This window comes from Dendrobates tinctorius, unplaced genomic scaffold, assembly GCF_039654945.1.
Source record: "Dendrobates tinctorius isolate UK_male_01 unplaced genomic scaffold, ASM3965494v1 ptg000232l, whole genome shotgun sequence".
NCBI lineage: Eukaryota > Metazoa > Chordata > Amphibia > Anura > Dendrobatidae > Dendrobates > Dendrobates tinctorius.
The window spans coordinates 13735100-13751841 of record NW_027361899.1 but is presented as its reverse complement, the minus strand read 5'-3'; the positions used below and the strand labels follow the sequence as shown (position 1 = coordinate 13751841).

Below are 16742 nucleotides of genomic sequence, written 5' to 3'. Positions count from 1 at the left end.
CTCTCCTCAAATGAGCTCCAGGCCCTCATCCTCACAGTGCCCACTAGTACAAGCGGGAGTCTTCTCCTGACATGCACTCCAGGCCCTCGTCTTCACAGTGCCCACTAGTACAAGCGGGAGTCTTCTGACATGCACTCCAGGCCCTCGTCTTCACAGTGCCCACTAGTACAAGCGGGAGTCTTCTGACATGCACTCCAGGCCCTCATCCTCACAGTGCTACTAGTACAAACTGGGGTCTTCTCCTGATATATGTTCTTCAGACCCTCATCCTCACAGTGCCCACTAGTACAAGTGGGGGTCCTCTCCTCAAATGAGCTCCAGGTCCTCGTCCTCACAGTGCCCACTATTACAAGCGAGGGTCCTCTCCTGACATCAGCTCCAGGTCCTCGTCCTCACAGTGCCCACTAGTACAAGCAGGGGTCCTCTCCTGACGTGCTCTTCTGACACTCGTACTCACAGTGCCCACTTGTACAGTGGGGTCCTCTCCTGCTATGGGCTCCAGGCCCTTGTTCTCACAATGCCCACTTGTATAAGCGGGGGTCCTCTCCTCTCATGAGCTACAGACCCTCGTCCTCACAGTGCCCACTAGCACAAGCAAGGGTGCTCTCTTGACGTGTGCTCCAGGCCCTTGTCCTCACAGTGCCCACTAGTATAAGTGGGGGTCCTCTCCTGGCATGTGCTCTTCAGACCCTTGTCCTCACAGTGCCCACTTGTACAAGCGGAGGTCCTCTCCTTATATGGGTTCCAGTCCCTCGTCCTCACAGTGCCCACTTGTACAAGCGGAGGTCCTCTCCTGATATGGGTTCCAGGCCCTCATCCTCACAGTGCCCACTAGTACAAACTGGGGTCTTTTCCTGATATGGGTTTTTCAGATCCTCGTCCTCACAGTGCCCACCAGTACGAGCGGGGGTCCTCTCCTGACATTAGCTCCAGTCCCTCGTCCTCACAGTGCCCACTAGTACAAGCAGGAGTCCTCTCCTGCCATGGGCTCCAGGACCCTGGTTGTTATAGCTACTTCAGACACTTTCTATCTCTTCTTCCTCTTCTTACTGGTGGGACAGCAGCAGAGACAATCTCCCCTCTGTAACCAGATTCTGTACAGAGTTATCTACTGCTCCGCAGCACATCTCCTGCTCTGCACACTGACCCTCTGCAAGCAACACTGAGTGGAGGGAAGCCCTGATATCACCCCTGCCGGTCACTCATGTCTCTCTGTCCAGCTTCCCCTCAGTCTATAGGACAACAATCTTTAACTCTTAATCTGCTGCAGCATTACGTGACTCTGCATTGCTGAACATAGATAAGTGCACTGAACATACCTCCATTTGACAGCTGGATACACGCACATCTCAGGTCGCCATCTTCTTCTGTCCGAGCTGTGACATAGAAACATTCAGTGCAAAAGAGCAATGCAAACCACAGGGGCAATAAGCCCACCATCATAATGGCCAAGCTGGTAAGAGTGGCTGGAGCCCACCGTCACCCTCTTACGGACGGAGGAACAACAATGCTTAGTTTTTGACTCCTCATTGATCCCCCATTGTCGTAGAGCTACAAACAGCTCCCCATATCTCAGCATCCTGTACACTTTTGAGTTTTCGTCTTAATGAGGATAATTATGGTGTAATAATCGGACCCTGCATATGGAGTGGGGCCCGTTTTCACATAGTGCCTCCACCACAGCCTTATGTTATACCCCTGTCCAATCTTATTAAAGGGGTTATCTCTACATTGTTTCTTCAGGGGCTTTCTGGAAATTGACAGTTTACACCAGCGGCATTGTCGCCCCGCTGGCCTGAACTGTGCTCTCCAAGGCCGCTAGCAGCGGCAGCTTTACCTGCCGGCACGGGAGAAGCGCAGGGGACGGTCAGAGCCAGCGATTCAGATGGCGGCCGGAGCTTAGTCCTCCAGCAGCACATGCTCCTTCTCGATAACCGGCCTCTCTAGGACTGCAGGGCATCCAGATGCCGAGACAATGAAATGTGCACAATTCTCGAGAACCAAGAGGGTTCAGAATAAAAGGGAAATTGCAGAGTTGTTTTTTACAAGAACTTTGACATTTTACCCATTGAAGCACTCTTTAAATCCTTGAATCCCACATAATAAATGTTACTATCATTCTAAAATCTCCGCAGTAACTGACGTAACAGTAAAGTAACACCCCAGCATCTACATAGGGGCTCTGATGTAGGATCTGGAGCGTGCGTTGATGAATTTGAGGCACTTCCTCCCCCGGCTTCGTCATCCCTGCCCATGATGGGAACACTGGGGTCATTAATTCAGACGCCGATTTATTTGCTCTTTCTGTAATCCGCATTTTGCATAAGGGAAAATAAACCTGCGGAAACGATGGTTTTCTTTTGCAGACGATCAGATGCAGTCGCCGCAGGAGGCTCACCTGCCTCTGTCTCTGGTGCTGTCCATTGTGACCTCCGGGCTCGTGGCCGCCCTCATTCTGGCCTTCTCTGGAATCATGATCGGTGAGTTAGCAGAAAATCACAGGAACGTAACACCCATCATTGACTAGTCCGCACGCTCCAGGGATAGTGGCATCATAGATCCAGCTGGGGATCAGGGAGGACTACGGGGTCTCTAGGACAAGGGCAGCGTCAAGAGGAGCCATCGCTGGTGGCTCCTGGAGTTACCAAGATAGTGGCAGCTGCCATAGTAATCTATGAGAATCCCTCCGTTACAGTCTATACTGTATACTCCTCCGGTTGGCTCCGCCGTTCCCCTGCTGGTTATACAGGAACCATGGAGTCTCCGCTGGACGAAAACTACATTTATCTAAATGCGATAATAGTAGAAATTTGACAATCACAGAAAAAGATAAAAATAATGTGATAAGTCCTCTCTACCCCCGCTGTCAGCCGCCGGCAGCGCTCCGGTGACTGCCCCTGACAGCTCACAAATCCGTGTGAATTATTCTGCCGGATGATTCTAATTAGCGGACTCCTCTCTGGTCTTTAATAATGACACCGGCGAATATAATGAGGTCCGGACTGATTGATTAATTCGTTCGGTGAGCGTGAGAGCCAGGAGGAGCGGCCTGTAATGGGCTTGCCGGTCTCTAGCTATACACATGGCTTAGATACATTGCTCAGCAGAGAGTATCACACATGAAAATATTAGATACACAGCTCAGCAGACAGGATCAGACATGATGGGCTGGGATACAATGTAGTAGGACAGTAGAGACACATCTGATACATTGTATCGTTTTGCGTATCTCAGTGTATCGCAGGAAGCACCAGGAGCTCCAGGCCATACAGATGGAGTTACAAAGCCCCGACTACAAGCTGAGCAAAGTCCGAACCTCCACCATCATGACAGATTACAACCCCAACTACTGCTTCGCCGGCAAGGTGACCTCCATCGGAGACCTGAAGGAGGTGCCTAGGAAGAACATCTCCCTGATCAGGTAACGACGAGCCTTAATAAGATCACAGATATCTAACAGTCATCATCTCCAGCCGATATCAGTCGTACCGATCATTACTGATCCTGATACCAAGGGAGACACAAGTAGCCCCTTAAAGGGGAACTCCAGACAGAGCTTTACGGAGTCCAGGTCAGACCATCTAATCTAGAAGTCTGTGGAATTTCTTTGCTTTTGGAAGATTCCACATTATGTTCTGGTTCTACACGCTTCATTCTGAACTATCGGAAGGAACTGTAACTAGAAAATGACAGGTTATTTAATTCAAGTTTTTCTTTTAAACTTTACTTTTAAAGTTTATTTTAAAGCCTTGAAATACTGCAGATGTCATTCATTGACACTTCGTGTGACTCTCAGGTGATTTGTCAGCTTTGCTGTATAGACTACGACAAACAGAGCAGAGTCATCTCATTATCAGCTGCCGGTAGCCTATAGAAGGCAGAATAATAACACTACACGCTATATACCGTACATAGATAAGGATTCGTGGCCCCCCCTGTAATGTCCTGGTCTTCGGGTGCCATTCATTGAAGCTGCCATAAAGCACACACTCTGCCGTAAATTCTATATACACAGTACAAATCTGAAGTAAGTTCCCAATATGGCCGCCACCAGGGAAGTTTTATTTAAAAGGTTTTAAAAAGAAAATCTACATATAATTAAAAGTAATAATGCAACATTATCTATTCTACAGGCTGAAATCTAACGTCTCAGACTAAAATTACAGAAATTAGATTTGTCTTTTTAAGGAAATTTTCTCTACATCTCCATCCGTGAGTCCGTGTATGAATATCTATTGTTCCATAATTATTTTGAAATATACAAAAAAAAGAAAAAAAAAATTGCAAAAAAAAAAAGTCTATGCCGCCCTAGAAATTGATACACAGAACAGTAATAATCTGTTACTAAAAATCCGGAGAAAATTCTGGTGATGGGTCTGTGTAATAGCTGCATTAACTTCCATGAACTCTCCGGCTGCCGGGACCAGAGATTAACTACAGTTCTCCAGTGTGAGACATAAAGAAGGAGATCTCTGCCGAGGCTTCAGCCGACCGTTAGCGTTAAATTGATGAGATGCCACAGAAGGACCTTGTGCCGGAGTCACAATTCAATTTGTCAGAAGGTTCCGAGGACGGAAAGACGGATGAGATCCGGAGCCGAAGAGACCGTCGTCCTAGTCCTAATGATGAATATGTTACAGGTAAACGTCTAGATCCTGTCACTCACCTTTATATGGACCCGCGGACCGAGCCGACAGATATATACATCCAATCACCGCAGATAAAAGTCTCTTCCAGCAGCGGATTTATTGTAAATGTCAGACAGCCCCAATTTCTGTGAATTAAGAAATCCTTCCAGAACAGATGACAAGTGTAGAAATGATAATAATGTAATCACTGCCGGGCAGTTACAGCCGAGATCAGCCGAAAATTGCATGTAAGGGAGAGACATTCAGGGTACAACCAAATGGGGAGTGACAGATAGATAGATAGATAGATAGATACAGTGGGTACGGAAAGTATACTTGTGCCCATGTGATATTTCAGTTTTTCTTTTTGCAAAAATTTCTACATTTCTGGGTTTTTTTTTCTGTCAAGATGGGGTGCAGAGTGCACATTAATGAGAAAAAAAAAAGAACTTTTTTGAATTTACCAAATGGCTGCAATGAAACAAAGAGTGAAAAATGTAAAGGGGGCTGAATACTTTCCAAACCCACTGTAGATAGATAAATAGTGTGATGGTGTGATATGATGTGTGGGGTAACGTTCTGTCTATGTTCATATTTTTACTGATTTTAGGAGTGTTGTCTTGTTGCTCTGTATCATTCTGTGCATTTAATCAAAATTATCCAGACATCTATTTTCAGAAGGTCAAGAAACACAGACTATTGTTCGCATAAGCCTTGACTCTTGAGTTGATGTTTGTTATATCTTATTATTGTCTGTTATCACTTGCGGACAGGGACGCAGGGTAATTGAACAATAGATGTTTGTTAATATATGTTGATTACACTGTAATGTAAAATGTCTGTAAGATCTGTATGTTAAAGTAAAGTATGATGTTTCTAGAACCTTCTAGAAATCTCCCATTGCTACACACTGAGGAGACGAGCCTGTCATGTAGCTGCAACCCCCCCCTCCTTATCAGCTCTGTGCTTGCTGGTAACATGAAACCGTCCATTTCCTCTTGCAGCCTTCCGCTCATTGCTTTGTTCTGAAACCATGAAGCTTGAATACAGGTATAGGAATATTAAAAGAAGCCTAGCGCGCACTTCGCTTGTGACAGAGATATGAAACTTACATTTCTGCAAAGGGCACGAAGCCACCTTTCTAAATCCCTAAGTTTCACAATTCTCGGACTTCCAGAAATTGAGATATGGATTGCTCCCAAATGGAGTGTCCTATCTAGTGCATTCTTGATGTTTTCTTGTTGGGTTAGTTACACTGGGAAACATGATACCCTTGGTGAGTTCATACAAGCTTCCCCCATTAAGATATGGTTATCATAACCTTTTTAGTTAAGTTATAACTGAGCGAGAAGGGGGGTTGGACCTCACCAGACTGCCCATTTCGTGAGGTCACAGACCCTAGGCTATAGGTATTCCCTACCAAATTCCAGTCAGTTCAGCTGGAGTCCTCCTGCCAGAGAGACATGCCGATGAGTGGGGACGTTTGGTTAAGCGCCCCTCCCCCAGCCACATGGTCTGCCTAATACCAACTACGCACATGTGAGTGTTACTTTCTGTTCTTTCATCCACTTTGTTTTATTGTTTTATATTTGTATTTGTACATATGTAATGTCTCAACTTTATAGCAACTTTTATCTATGTAATCACTGCCCGCATTCTTTTGGGAATAAATGATAAAATCTATTTGCTCTGTCTCCCTGCTCTAAGAAACGAACTATGCGCCTTTTTTAGATAATCGCTACTAATTTCAGGGGTTTGCCGCGGACCCTCTTAATTAACTCTTTGATTAAGTAAAGCGTGGCTGGTGGCAGCGTGGTGTGCGAGGCTAGCTGGCAGTACAGAAGGGTCTTATATTGCTGAATGAGTGGTTGAGGCCACAGCATTGATAATTCCCTTACTGCAGTAGTCTAATTGCCCATGCACAACAAGCAGCCCGTCCGGCGACTAATTATCCTAGGTGCAGTTCCCTGACTGACCTGAGGGTAAGGGGGGCGCCGGAGAGCTGCGAATTCCAAAGTGGAACTGAGAAAGTGATATATACATAAATCCCCGCAGTTCTTGGAAGGTTGTTAGCAGTGGTGGGGCATCCAAAATACCCCCCTGCGGTAAATTGTTAGAGCAAGATTAGCTTGCTGTGTTTTTGCCACATGGTGCCGGTGGTGGGATAACTAAGATAAGCCCCACTGTGCCTGTGATAGCCATGTGCCGGCAGTGCGTCACGTCCCTCTGTCCGCTGACAAACCCGTGTCGGTGGTGGGATCATGACCTATTGGTGGCACAGGGTCCGCTGTCCGTCACAATTTGGCGGCAGCTGTCCGCTGTTCGCCAGTTGGTGGCAGCAGTCCGCCGTTCCTCACATATTGGTGGCAGCGGTCCGCTGTTCGTCACCTACACATTTTACCAGGTCAGCTAATTTGTTGATCTGCAAAACAGATGAGGACAAACTATGCAGATTGATTAAATATTCAAACAATAAGATTTAAACTCATCCCACCTCCTCCCTGACCTGTGGATGATGACCTAAAACATAAATGTGTGTATAAAGAGGGATTTTCTATCCTTCTGAGAAGACAGACAAGATAGATCCCTTTTGGGATGCCGATGCTACGACCAGCACCCCAGAGAGACTTGCTCTGACAATATTGCTGGAGTAGCCCTATATGGAGAAGTATCTGGAGCCGCACTGCCATATCGATCTCTAAGAGGAGGATTGTGACTCATCTCCCAGGGCATTTATCCCATTGCTGGACTGTACCCGTGATTATTTCCCTGGATTATTTTATCCTCTGTACGCTGGATTGCTTTATGGACCTTTTGGTTTGCAGGTAATAAAGGTTCTCGAGACTGTTCACTGAACCGCATATCAGGGACAATGGACAATTTCTGCAGAGGAACTTGTCCTTACAACCCTAGAGCTTCTCCATCGAATACAAATGGGGAAGCTAACACGTGAATGATGATAGACTGTCCCGACAAGAAGAACCATAGGCCGACTTACCTCTATCGTTGTACAATGAACTATCAACAAACAAGCAATATGAACTAAATTGAGGTGTCCAGAGGTCTGTGTAGACCTCATGGCATGCTCACTTATTAAAAAGGGGGGTAGCGTTTGTGATGGTGTGGTATGGTGTGTGGGGTATCATTCTCTCTATGTTCATAATTTTACTGATTTACTTGTTGCTCTGTATATCTCCTCTAATGTGACAACACAGCATTTAATCTTAATAAGTCAGACATTAATTTTCAGAAGGTCAAGAAACACAGACTATTTTTTGTATGAGCATTAAAGTTGACTCTTGAGTTGATGTTTGTTGTAACTTATTGTCTGTTATCTCTGGAGGACAGGGACATAGGGTAATTGAACAATAGATGTTTGTTAACTACACATTGTACCAGGCTGTCTAGTTTATTGACCTGCAAAACAAAGAAGGACAAACTATGCAGACTGATTACATACGCAAACATTGAGAGTTAAATTCATCCCACCTCCCCCCTGACCTGTGAATGATGACCTGTAATACAAATGTGGGTATAAAAAGAGATTTTCTATTCTTCTGAGAAGAGAGACAGATCCTGTGTGGGATGCTGATGCTAAGGCCAGCACCCCAGAGAGACTTGGAGAACCCCAGATTGCCCTGGAGCCCTGTACGGAGATGTATCCGGAGCCACACTGCCATATCAATACCACGCGGAGGATTGTGACTCATCTCCCGGGGCATTTATCCCGTTACTGGACTGTATCCGTGTTCCTGGACTATTTTATCCTGCGTGTGGTGGAATGTTTTATGGACCTTTCTATTTGCATATAATAAAGGTTGTTGGGATTGTTCTGCGATCTCTCGTTTTGTTCATTGTGTGATACTGGAGTAGGACCCGGTGATAAGACAGAGAGATGGATACAGAGATAGATATTTTCTTCTCAAACAGAGCCTAGACATTTCTATATAAAAACCAACCAGAGCATTATAAGGTTACACCTCAAATTCTGTATATTCAGCCTCTCAGGACACAAGTAATTTATCTCTTACACATAACCAACCTCACATAGTAATAATATGAACAGGGGGTCAGCAGGTCTGAGAGCCGAAAACTGCTGGTTTTTGAGATTGAATTTACAATGAAACAGAAGAAAACACAGAAGAAAACACAACCCTGATGAATGCAAATAAGATGCAAAACACATCACCATTATTATACTCCGCGATACTTCATCTGTATGAAAGCAGAAAAGAAGAAAAGAATGGTAAAAAATATAGTCCCAATTCTATGTACAAAAATATAACTACTATAATACTGCCCCCATGTACAAGAATATAACTACTATAATACTGCCCCCATGTACAAGAATATAACTACTATAATACTGCCCCTATGTACAAGAATATAACTACTATAATACTGCCCCCATGAACAAGAATATAACTACTATAATACTGCCCCCATGTACAAGAATATAACTACTATAATACTGCCCCTATGTACAAGAATATAGTTACTATAATACTGCCCCCTATGTACAAGAATATAACTACTATAATACTGCCCCTATGTACAAGTATATAACTACTATAATACTGCCCCCATGAACAAGAATATAACTACTATAATACTGCCCCCATGTACAAGAATATAACTACTATAATACTGCCCCCATGAACAAGAATATAACTACTATAATACTGCTCCCATGAACAAGAATATAACTACTATAATACTGCCCCCATGTACAAGAATATAACTACTATAATACTGCCCCCATGAACAAGAATATAACTACTATAATACTGCTCCTATATACAAGAATATAACTACTATAATACTGCCCCTATGTACAAGAATATAACTACTATAATACTGCCCCCTATGTACAAGAATATAACTACTATAATACTGCCCCCATGTACAAGAATATAACTACTATAATACTGCCCCCATGAACAAGAATATAACTACTATAATACTGCTCCCATGAACAAGAATATAACTACTATAATACTGCCCCCATGTACAAGAATATAACTACTATAATACTGCCCCCATGAACAAGAATATAACTACTATAATACTGCTCCTATATACAAGAATATAACTACTATAATACTGCCCCTATGTACAAGAATATAACTACTATAATACTGCCCCCATGAACAAGAATATAACTACTATAATACTGCCCCATGTACAAGAATATAACTACTATAATACTGCCCCCATGAACAAGAATATAACTACTATAATACTGCCTCTATTTACAAGAATATAACTACTATAATACTGCCCCCATGAACAAGAATATAACTACTATAATACTGCCTCTATTTACAAGAATATAACTACTATAATACTGCCCCCATGAACAAGAATATAACTACTATAATACTGCCTCTATTTACAAGAATATAACAATTATATTCTTGTACACAGGGGCAGTATTATAATAGTTATATTCTTGTAAATAGAGGCAGTATTATAGTAGTTATATTCTTGTACATAGGGGGCAGTATTATAGTAGTTATATCCTTGCACATAGGGTCAGTATTATAGTTGTTATATTCTTGTACACGGGGGCAGTATTATAGTAGTTATGTTCTTGTTCATGGGGGCAGTGTTATAGTAGTTATATTCTTGTACATGGGGGCAGCGTTATAGTAGTTATATTCTTGTAAATAGAGGCAGTATTATAGTAGTTATATTCTTGTTCATGGGAGCAGTATTATAGTGGTTATATTCTTGTACATGGGGGCAGTATTATAGTAGTTATATTCTTGTAAATAGAGGCAGTATTATAGTAGTTATATTCTTGTTCATGGGGGCAGTATTATAGTAGTTATATTCTTGTAAATAGAAGCAGTATTATAGTAGTTATATTCTTATTCATGGGGGCAGTATTATAGTAGTTATATTCTTGTAAATAGAGGCAGTATTATAGTAGTTATATTCTTGTACACAGGGGCAGTATTATAGTAGTTATATTCTTGTACATGGGGGCAGTATTATAGTAGTTATATTCTTGTACATGGGGGCATTATTATACTAGTTATAATACTGCCCCTGTGTACAAGAATATAACTACTATAACGCTGCCCCCATGTACAAGAATATAACTACTATAACGCTGCCCCCATGTACAAGAATATAACTACTATAACGCTGCCCCCATGTACAAGAATATAACTACTATAATACTGCCCCCGTGTACAAGAATATAACTACTATAATACTGCTCCTATGTACAAGAATATAACTACTATAATACTGCTCCTATGTACAAGAATATAACTACCATAATACTGCCCCTATGTACAATAATATACCATAATACTTCCCCTATTTACAAGAATATAACTACTATAATACTGCTCCTATGTACAAGAATATAACTACTATAATACTGCTCCTATGTACAAGAATATAACTACCATAATACTTCCCCTATTTACAAGAATATAACTACTATAATACTGCCCCTATGAACAAGAATATAACTACTATAATACTGCCCCTATGTACAAGAATATAACTACTATAATACTGCCCCTATGTACAAGAATATAACTACTATAATATTGCCCCTATGTACAAGAATATAACTACTATAATACTGCCCCTATGTACAAGAATATAACTACTATAATACTGCTCCTATGTACAAGAATATAACTACTATAATACTGCCCCCTATGTACAAGAATATAACTGCTATAATACTGGCATTTAGTAAAAGTATATAAATACTGAACGGATATATTAAATATATGAATGGATTTTTGGGGAGCGCAGATATATTGTGTACAGCAGGAGCTTCCACAGGTTAGAGGGACAGATGTTCCTGGAATATTCTCATGCTAGTTAATCTGTTAAAATAGCATTTTGAAATCATAGAGTTTATCTCCTTTATGTTTTGCAGAGGTCTGGGTCATGGGGCATTTGGAGAAGTGTATGAAGGTCAAGTAATGTCCATTCCTAATGACCCTCCCCTAAAGGTTGCAGTGAAGGTAGGTGATATCAGGGGATATTGACTATATGATGAATTCTACCCTGTATGTGCAGCATAAAGGTGTTAGCGGAAACCTCTGCAGTGAGGTCCTTAAGCTATGTGCACACGGAGCGGATTCACCCGCGGATTTTGCACAATCCGCAGGTCAAGAGACCTGTGGATTACCTGTGGATTATCCTGCGGTTTTGCCCTGCGGTTTATCACCTCCACAATAGAGGAGATGGTAAACCGCAGTGAAATCCGCAGAAAAGAATGACATGTCAATTCTTTCTGCGGATTTGAAACTGCAGGCAAAACAGCGTGGAAAAGTCTGCACCGTCTGCACAGCGGATTCAATATTCCATAGGGTAGAATGGTACTGTACATTACCTGCAGTTCTGCTGTGGATCCGCAGGGCCAAATCCGCTGAGGATCCGCAGCAGAATCCGCACCGTGTGCACATAGCCTTAGACCTGTGGCCATTTGTTGCTGATTTCATGGAGAAAATCAGCTCCATGATCCAGAGCTCCTTACAAGTGACTTTGCAGCCTGGACGCGACCATAGACCATAGTCAGCGCTGTACTTTCCGCCAGGCAGCTGTTGGCACTGGCGTTTGGGGTGGCAGAAGTTATTATGGGCGCATCTCAGATTATGACCATTGGCTGGCAGAATACAGACACATGTAGAATAAACATCTCCTAACTGAATGGCAAAATCATCTTAGGCTTCAAAGCTGTCCATCTAGCTTTTACAAGCTGCTTTGAACTGCTGCTGTAGCAAAAGTCTGTAGTCAAACACTTTTTGCAAATACTCTCACTTTGTGAGTTTCTCTCCTCTTGTCCCCCATGCTCAGGCAGGAGGAGAGTTTCTAATCAGTTTCTGAGTACAGCTTCTTGCAAAAGCAGCAGATCAAAGCATCTGCAGTTACACCAGCCCTTTCAGCACAGTCTTTAGAGACAGAAGGCAACAAGAAATTCAGAACTTTGCCAAGACTGATCAATAATTAAATAAAAAGTAAACTTTAGTTACTCTTTAAGAAATGGCTGAATAACATTTCTAGCAACTTGACAGAAAAGGGCAAATCAACAACTTTATTTACTGGGAATCTTTTTTTATGGTCTTTTTGAACTTGTCTTTCTTATAGAGTAAATCTGTAACAAGGCAACGCCAGATCATTACTTAGGAGATAGACAAAAGTTGCAAAGTTGTTGTGTTTTATCTTTTTTTTTTCTGAACCTTGATTGGCAGGTTATTTTGAGAACCAATTCCTTGAACAATAAATTCCAGCATAAGTCGGTCCGAGCCGAGCCGGACACATTGCTGATTGTCAGTTACTTTTGATTAAAGTAGTTACAGGTCCAAGATCTTCCATAAAACAGCGGTACACCGGAGCCATCCATTACTTCTCTCTTGTTACATTGACACGATTCCGGAAGCGGCGTCTGCTTAGAGCCGACTCGTAAACCGTCCTTTCTGAGACATCTTAAATCTTGTGAAGATTTCTGCAGGTGCGCGCCACTTCTCCATTCTCTTTATGTCGGTGTCTGAGATGGGGGGGGGTATTTTTTTTCCTCCGATGAAACTTTTTTATGTTACTTTTACAAGTTTACAAATAATTGATACAAGTGCAGCGCGGCGCCGCTTCATTATTCTGCAAACAGAAGGCATAAAACCGACCCTAGAAAATATATATATACAGTAAAAGAACCAGAAGACGGCTGTAAAACAGATCCGGAGCCCTAAGTAACAGCTCTGAACCAATATAAAGTTATAGGCCCAAGGAGTCGGAGCTGATCATCGTATAATGGAAAGTTCTGCAACTCTCTAATAGACTTTTTTGGCCCCAATTTATCAATTGCATTTTTTTTTTTTTAAAGACGTGTTCTGTAATTTTGTTTTACTCTGGTCGACTTTGTACCAAGTTGCATCTAAATAGAGCTCGATGTTTAATTTAAAAAAAAAGTTAAAAAAAAAAGCCTCTTTTCATTTCCTCCATTTTCATCAAAGTGTTGCACGTTAGTCTCCAACTGCGCGGAAGAAACATAAAAATCTTGCGATATGACTAATATCCAAAACATCTGGATAACCTATATCACACATATTGCTGAGCAAACTAAAAAAAAAACAAACTATTGTAATAATGGAACAAAAACATAAAGAATTTGGTGAAAAGATAAAAATAGCGGAAAAAAACTTTTATGGAATAAAAAGGTAAAAAAAAGATGAATCTTGGCCTTTATCTTTCATTTGCTGCTTGATGCCTTTAATTTGGAAAATTCTTGTCTAGGGCCGCTTTCACACATCAGTTTTTTGCCATCATTCGCATTTCGGCAGTTTTGGAAAAAAAGCGGATCCGTCGCAGATTGTGAAAGACTGATGCGACGGATCCGTTTTTTCACTGGATTCGACTGCCCTACCTGGTAATCATATTGGAGCATGCTGAGTTTAAAAAAACGGAATCCGTCCCTGGATTCCGTCATTTGACGGACAGTGGATCCGGCGCCCATAGGCTTCCATTACAGCCAACGAGGGACGGCGCCGGATCCGTCGCTGACCGACTTTTCAATGGAGACAAAAAACGTTACTTCGTCCATTGTCTCTGCCCGACGGACACAAAATTTCTGACGGATCCAGTAAACGACGGACGAAACGTGCGGCCATCAGTCGGAATCCGTTGCTAATACAAGTCTATGATTAAAAAAAACGGATCCGGCGTTCATCAGTCTGTTTTTTTCTAAAAACGACGGATGGCGACTGATGGCAAAAAACTGATGTGTGAAAGAGGCCTAAATCTACCAAGCTGCGCACACAAAACTTCTCACAGTTGAGTTTTTGTTATAATAATAATTTTTATTTATATAGCGCCAACATATTCCGCAGCACTTTACAATTAAGCGGGGACATGTACAGACAATAAATTCAATACGAGTTAAGACAATTTACACAGTGACATTAGGAGTGAGGTCCCTGCTCGCAAGCTTACACTCTACAAGGAAATGGGAGGACACAGTAGGTGAAAAGTGCTTGTTATTTCAGGTCTGGCAATTATAATAGGGATTTTCATATAAAGCTGCATGATCCGGTCATCAGCCCGTGTGTTTAAGTGCAATAGACAAGTATCAAGTGCAGTTATCATGTGCATGGAGGGTGTGGAGACAGAGGAATAGTAGGGTGCAGATTCAGAATAATATTTGGAAGGAGGGAACAGGGCAAAGTTAGTTTACTGAGTAGTTGATGTGGTAGGCTTGTTTGAAGAGATGGGTTTTCAAAGCGCGCTTGAATAGGTCGGGGCTAGGTATCAGTCTGATCGTCTGGGGAAGTGCATTCCAGAGAGCTGGAGCAGCACGAGAGAAGTCTTGGAGACGGAGGTGCGAGGTTCGGATTACGGGGGATGTTAGTCTTAGGTCATTTGTAGAACGGAGGGCACGTGTAGGGCGATAGACAGAGATGAGAGAGGAGATATAAGGCGGTGCAGAACAGTGGAGAGCTTTGTGGGTGAGAGATGAGTTTATACTGGACCCTGTAGTGAATAGGTAGCCAGTGTAATGACTGGCACAAGATGGAGGCATCAGTGAAGTGGCTGGACAGAAATATGATCCTGGCTGCCGCATTCAAGACGGATTGGAGAGGAGAAAGTTTGGTAAGAGGGAGACCGATCAGAAGAGAGTTGCAGTAGTCCAGACGAGAATGAATAAGAGCGACAGTAAGAGTCTTAGCAGTTTCAAAGGTGAGAAAAGGTCGGATTCTGGAGATGTTTTTAAGATGCAGGTGACAAGAGCGAGTGAGTGATCGGATATAGGGAGTGAAGGAAAGTTGGGTGTAGAATATGACCCCAAGACAGCGGGCATGCTGCTTGGGAGTTATGGTTGAACCCTCCAGGGTTATTTCGATGTTAGGTAGAGTGAGGTTAGTAGAGGGGAGAAACACAAGAAGTTCAGTTTTGGAGAGCTTTAGTTTCAGATAGAGGGAGGACATGATGTTAGAGACAGCAGACAGACAATCCTTGGTATTTTGAATTAGGGTAGGGGTGATGTCAGGAGAAGAAGTGTATAATTGGGTGTCATCAGCATAGAGATGATACTGGAACCCAAATCTGCTGATTATTTGTCCAATAGGGGCAGTGTACAAGGAGAAGAGGAGGGGGCCTAGGACTGAGCCCTGCGGGACCCCGATAGTAAGGGGACGAGGAGAGGAAGAGGAGCCGGCAAAAGATACAGTAAAGGAGCGGTCGGAGAGATAGGAGGAGAACCAGGAGAGGGCTGTGTCCTTGAGGCCAATGGAGCGGAGCATAGTGAGGAGGAGCTGATGATCCACAGTGTCGAATGCTGCAGAGAGATCCAAGAGAATTAGCATGGAGTAATGACCATTAGATTTAGCTGTTAGTAGATCATTAGAGACTTTAGTGAGGGCAGTTTCAGTGGAGTGTAAAGAGCGGAAACCGGATTGGAGAGAGTGGAGAAGAGAGTTATCAGACAGATAGCGGATTAGACGGGAGTGGACCAGGCGTTCCAGGAGTTTTAGAGATGAAGGGAAGGTTAGAGACAGGTCTATAGTTAGCAGTGCAGTTCTGGTCCAGGGATGGCTTTTTAAGTAAAGGGGTTATGATGGCATGCTTAAATGAGGAGGGAAATATACCTGAAGAGAGAGAGAGCTAAAATATTTTAGTCAGGTGAGGGGTGACTACTGATGAGAGAGACTGCAGGAGATGTGAAGGAATGGGGTCACTGCTGCAGGTTGTAGGCCGAGCGGAAGCGAGGAGCTTGGAAACTTCTTCTTCTGAAACAGGCTCAAAGATATCTAGTGAGCTTGAGGTGCGGCAGGGAAGGGGATCCAGGCACTGAGGAGATTGGGCTGAGATATCCTGATGGATGTGGTTGATTTTTTCTAGGAAATAAGTGGCCAGATCCTCACCGCTGAGGTTGGTGATGGTGAGGTTGTTACACTTGTATCCAGTTGTCTGTTGAATAAACATCACAAATCTCTTTACTTTCTGGATAGATTGTATCCGCGGAGGTCGGGTGTATCTGCGGAAGTCGGGTGTATCTGCGGAGGTCGGGTGTATCAGTCCGGCTGCAATTGTAACAAATCCTCAGTTGTGAATTAGATATAAAAGATATTACCGTAGGTCTTTTCC

General features: G+C 42.9%; 1 protein-coding gene across 1 annotated transcript in view; it reads left to right on the top strand.

Moving 5' to 3' along the window:
- Positions 1 to 16742, top strand: part of ALK (ALK receptor tyrosine kinase) — a 969161-nt gene that overhangs the window by 893707 nt on the left and 58712 nt on the right. Inside the window, exons 19-21 of the mRNA XM_073556354.1 lie at positions 2367 to 2480; positions 3235 to 3421; positions 11539 to 11626. Coding sequence (XP_073412455.1) covers positions 2367 to 2480; positions 3235 to 3421; positions 11539 to 11626 — 389 coding nt within the window. The remainder of the gene's footprint in view (positions 1 to 2366; positions 2481 to 3234; positions 3422 to 11538; positions 11627 to 16742) is intronic.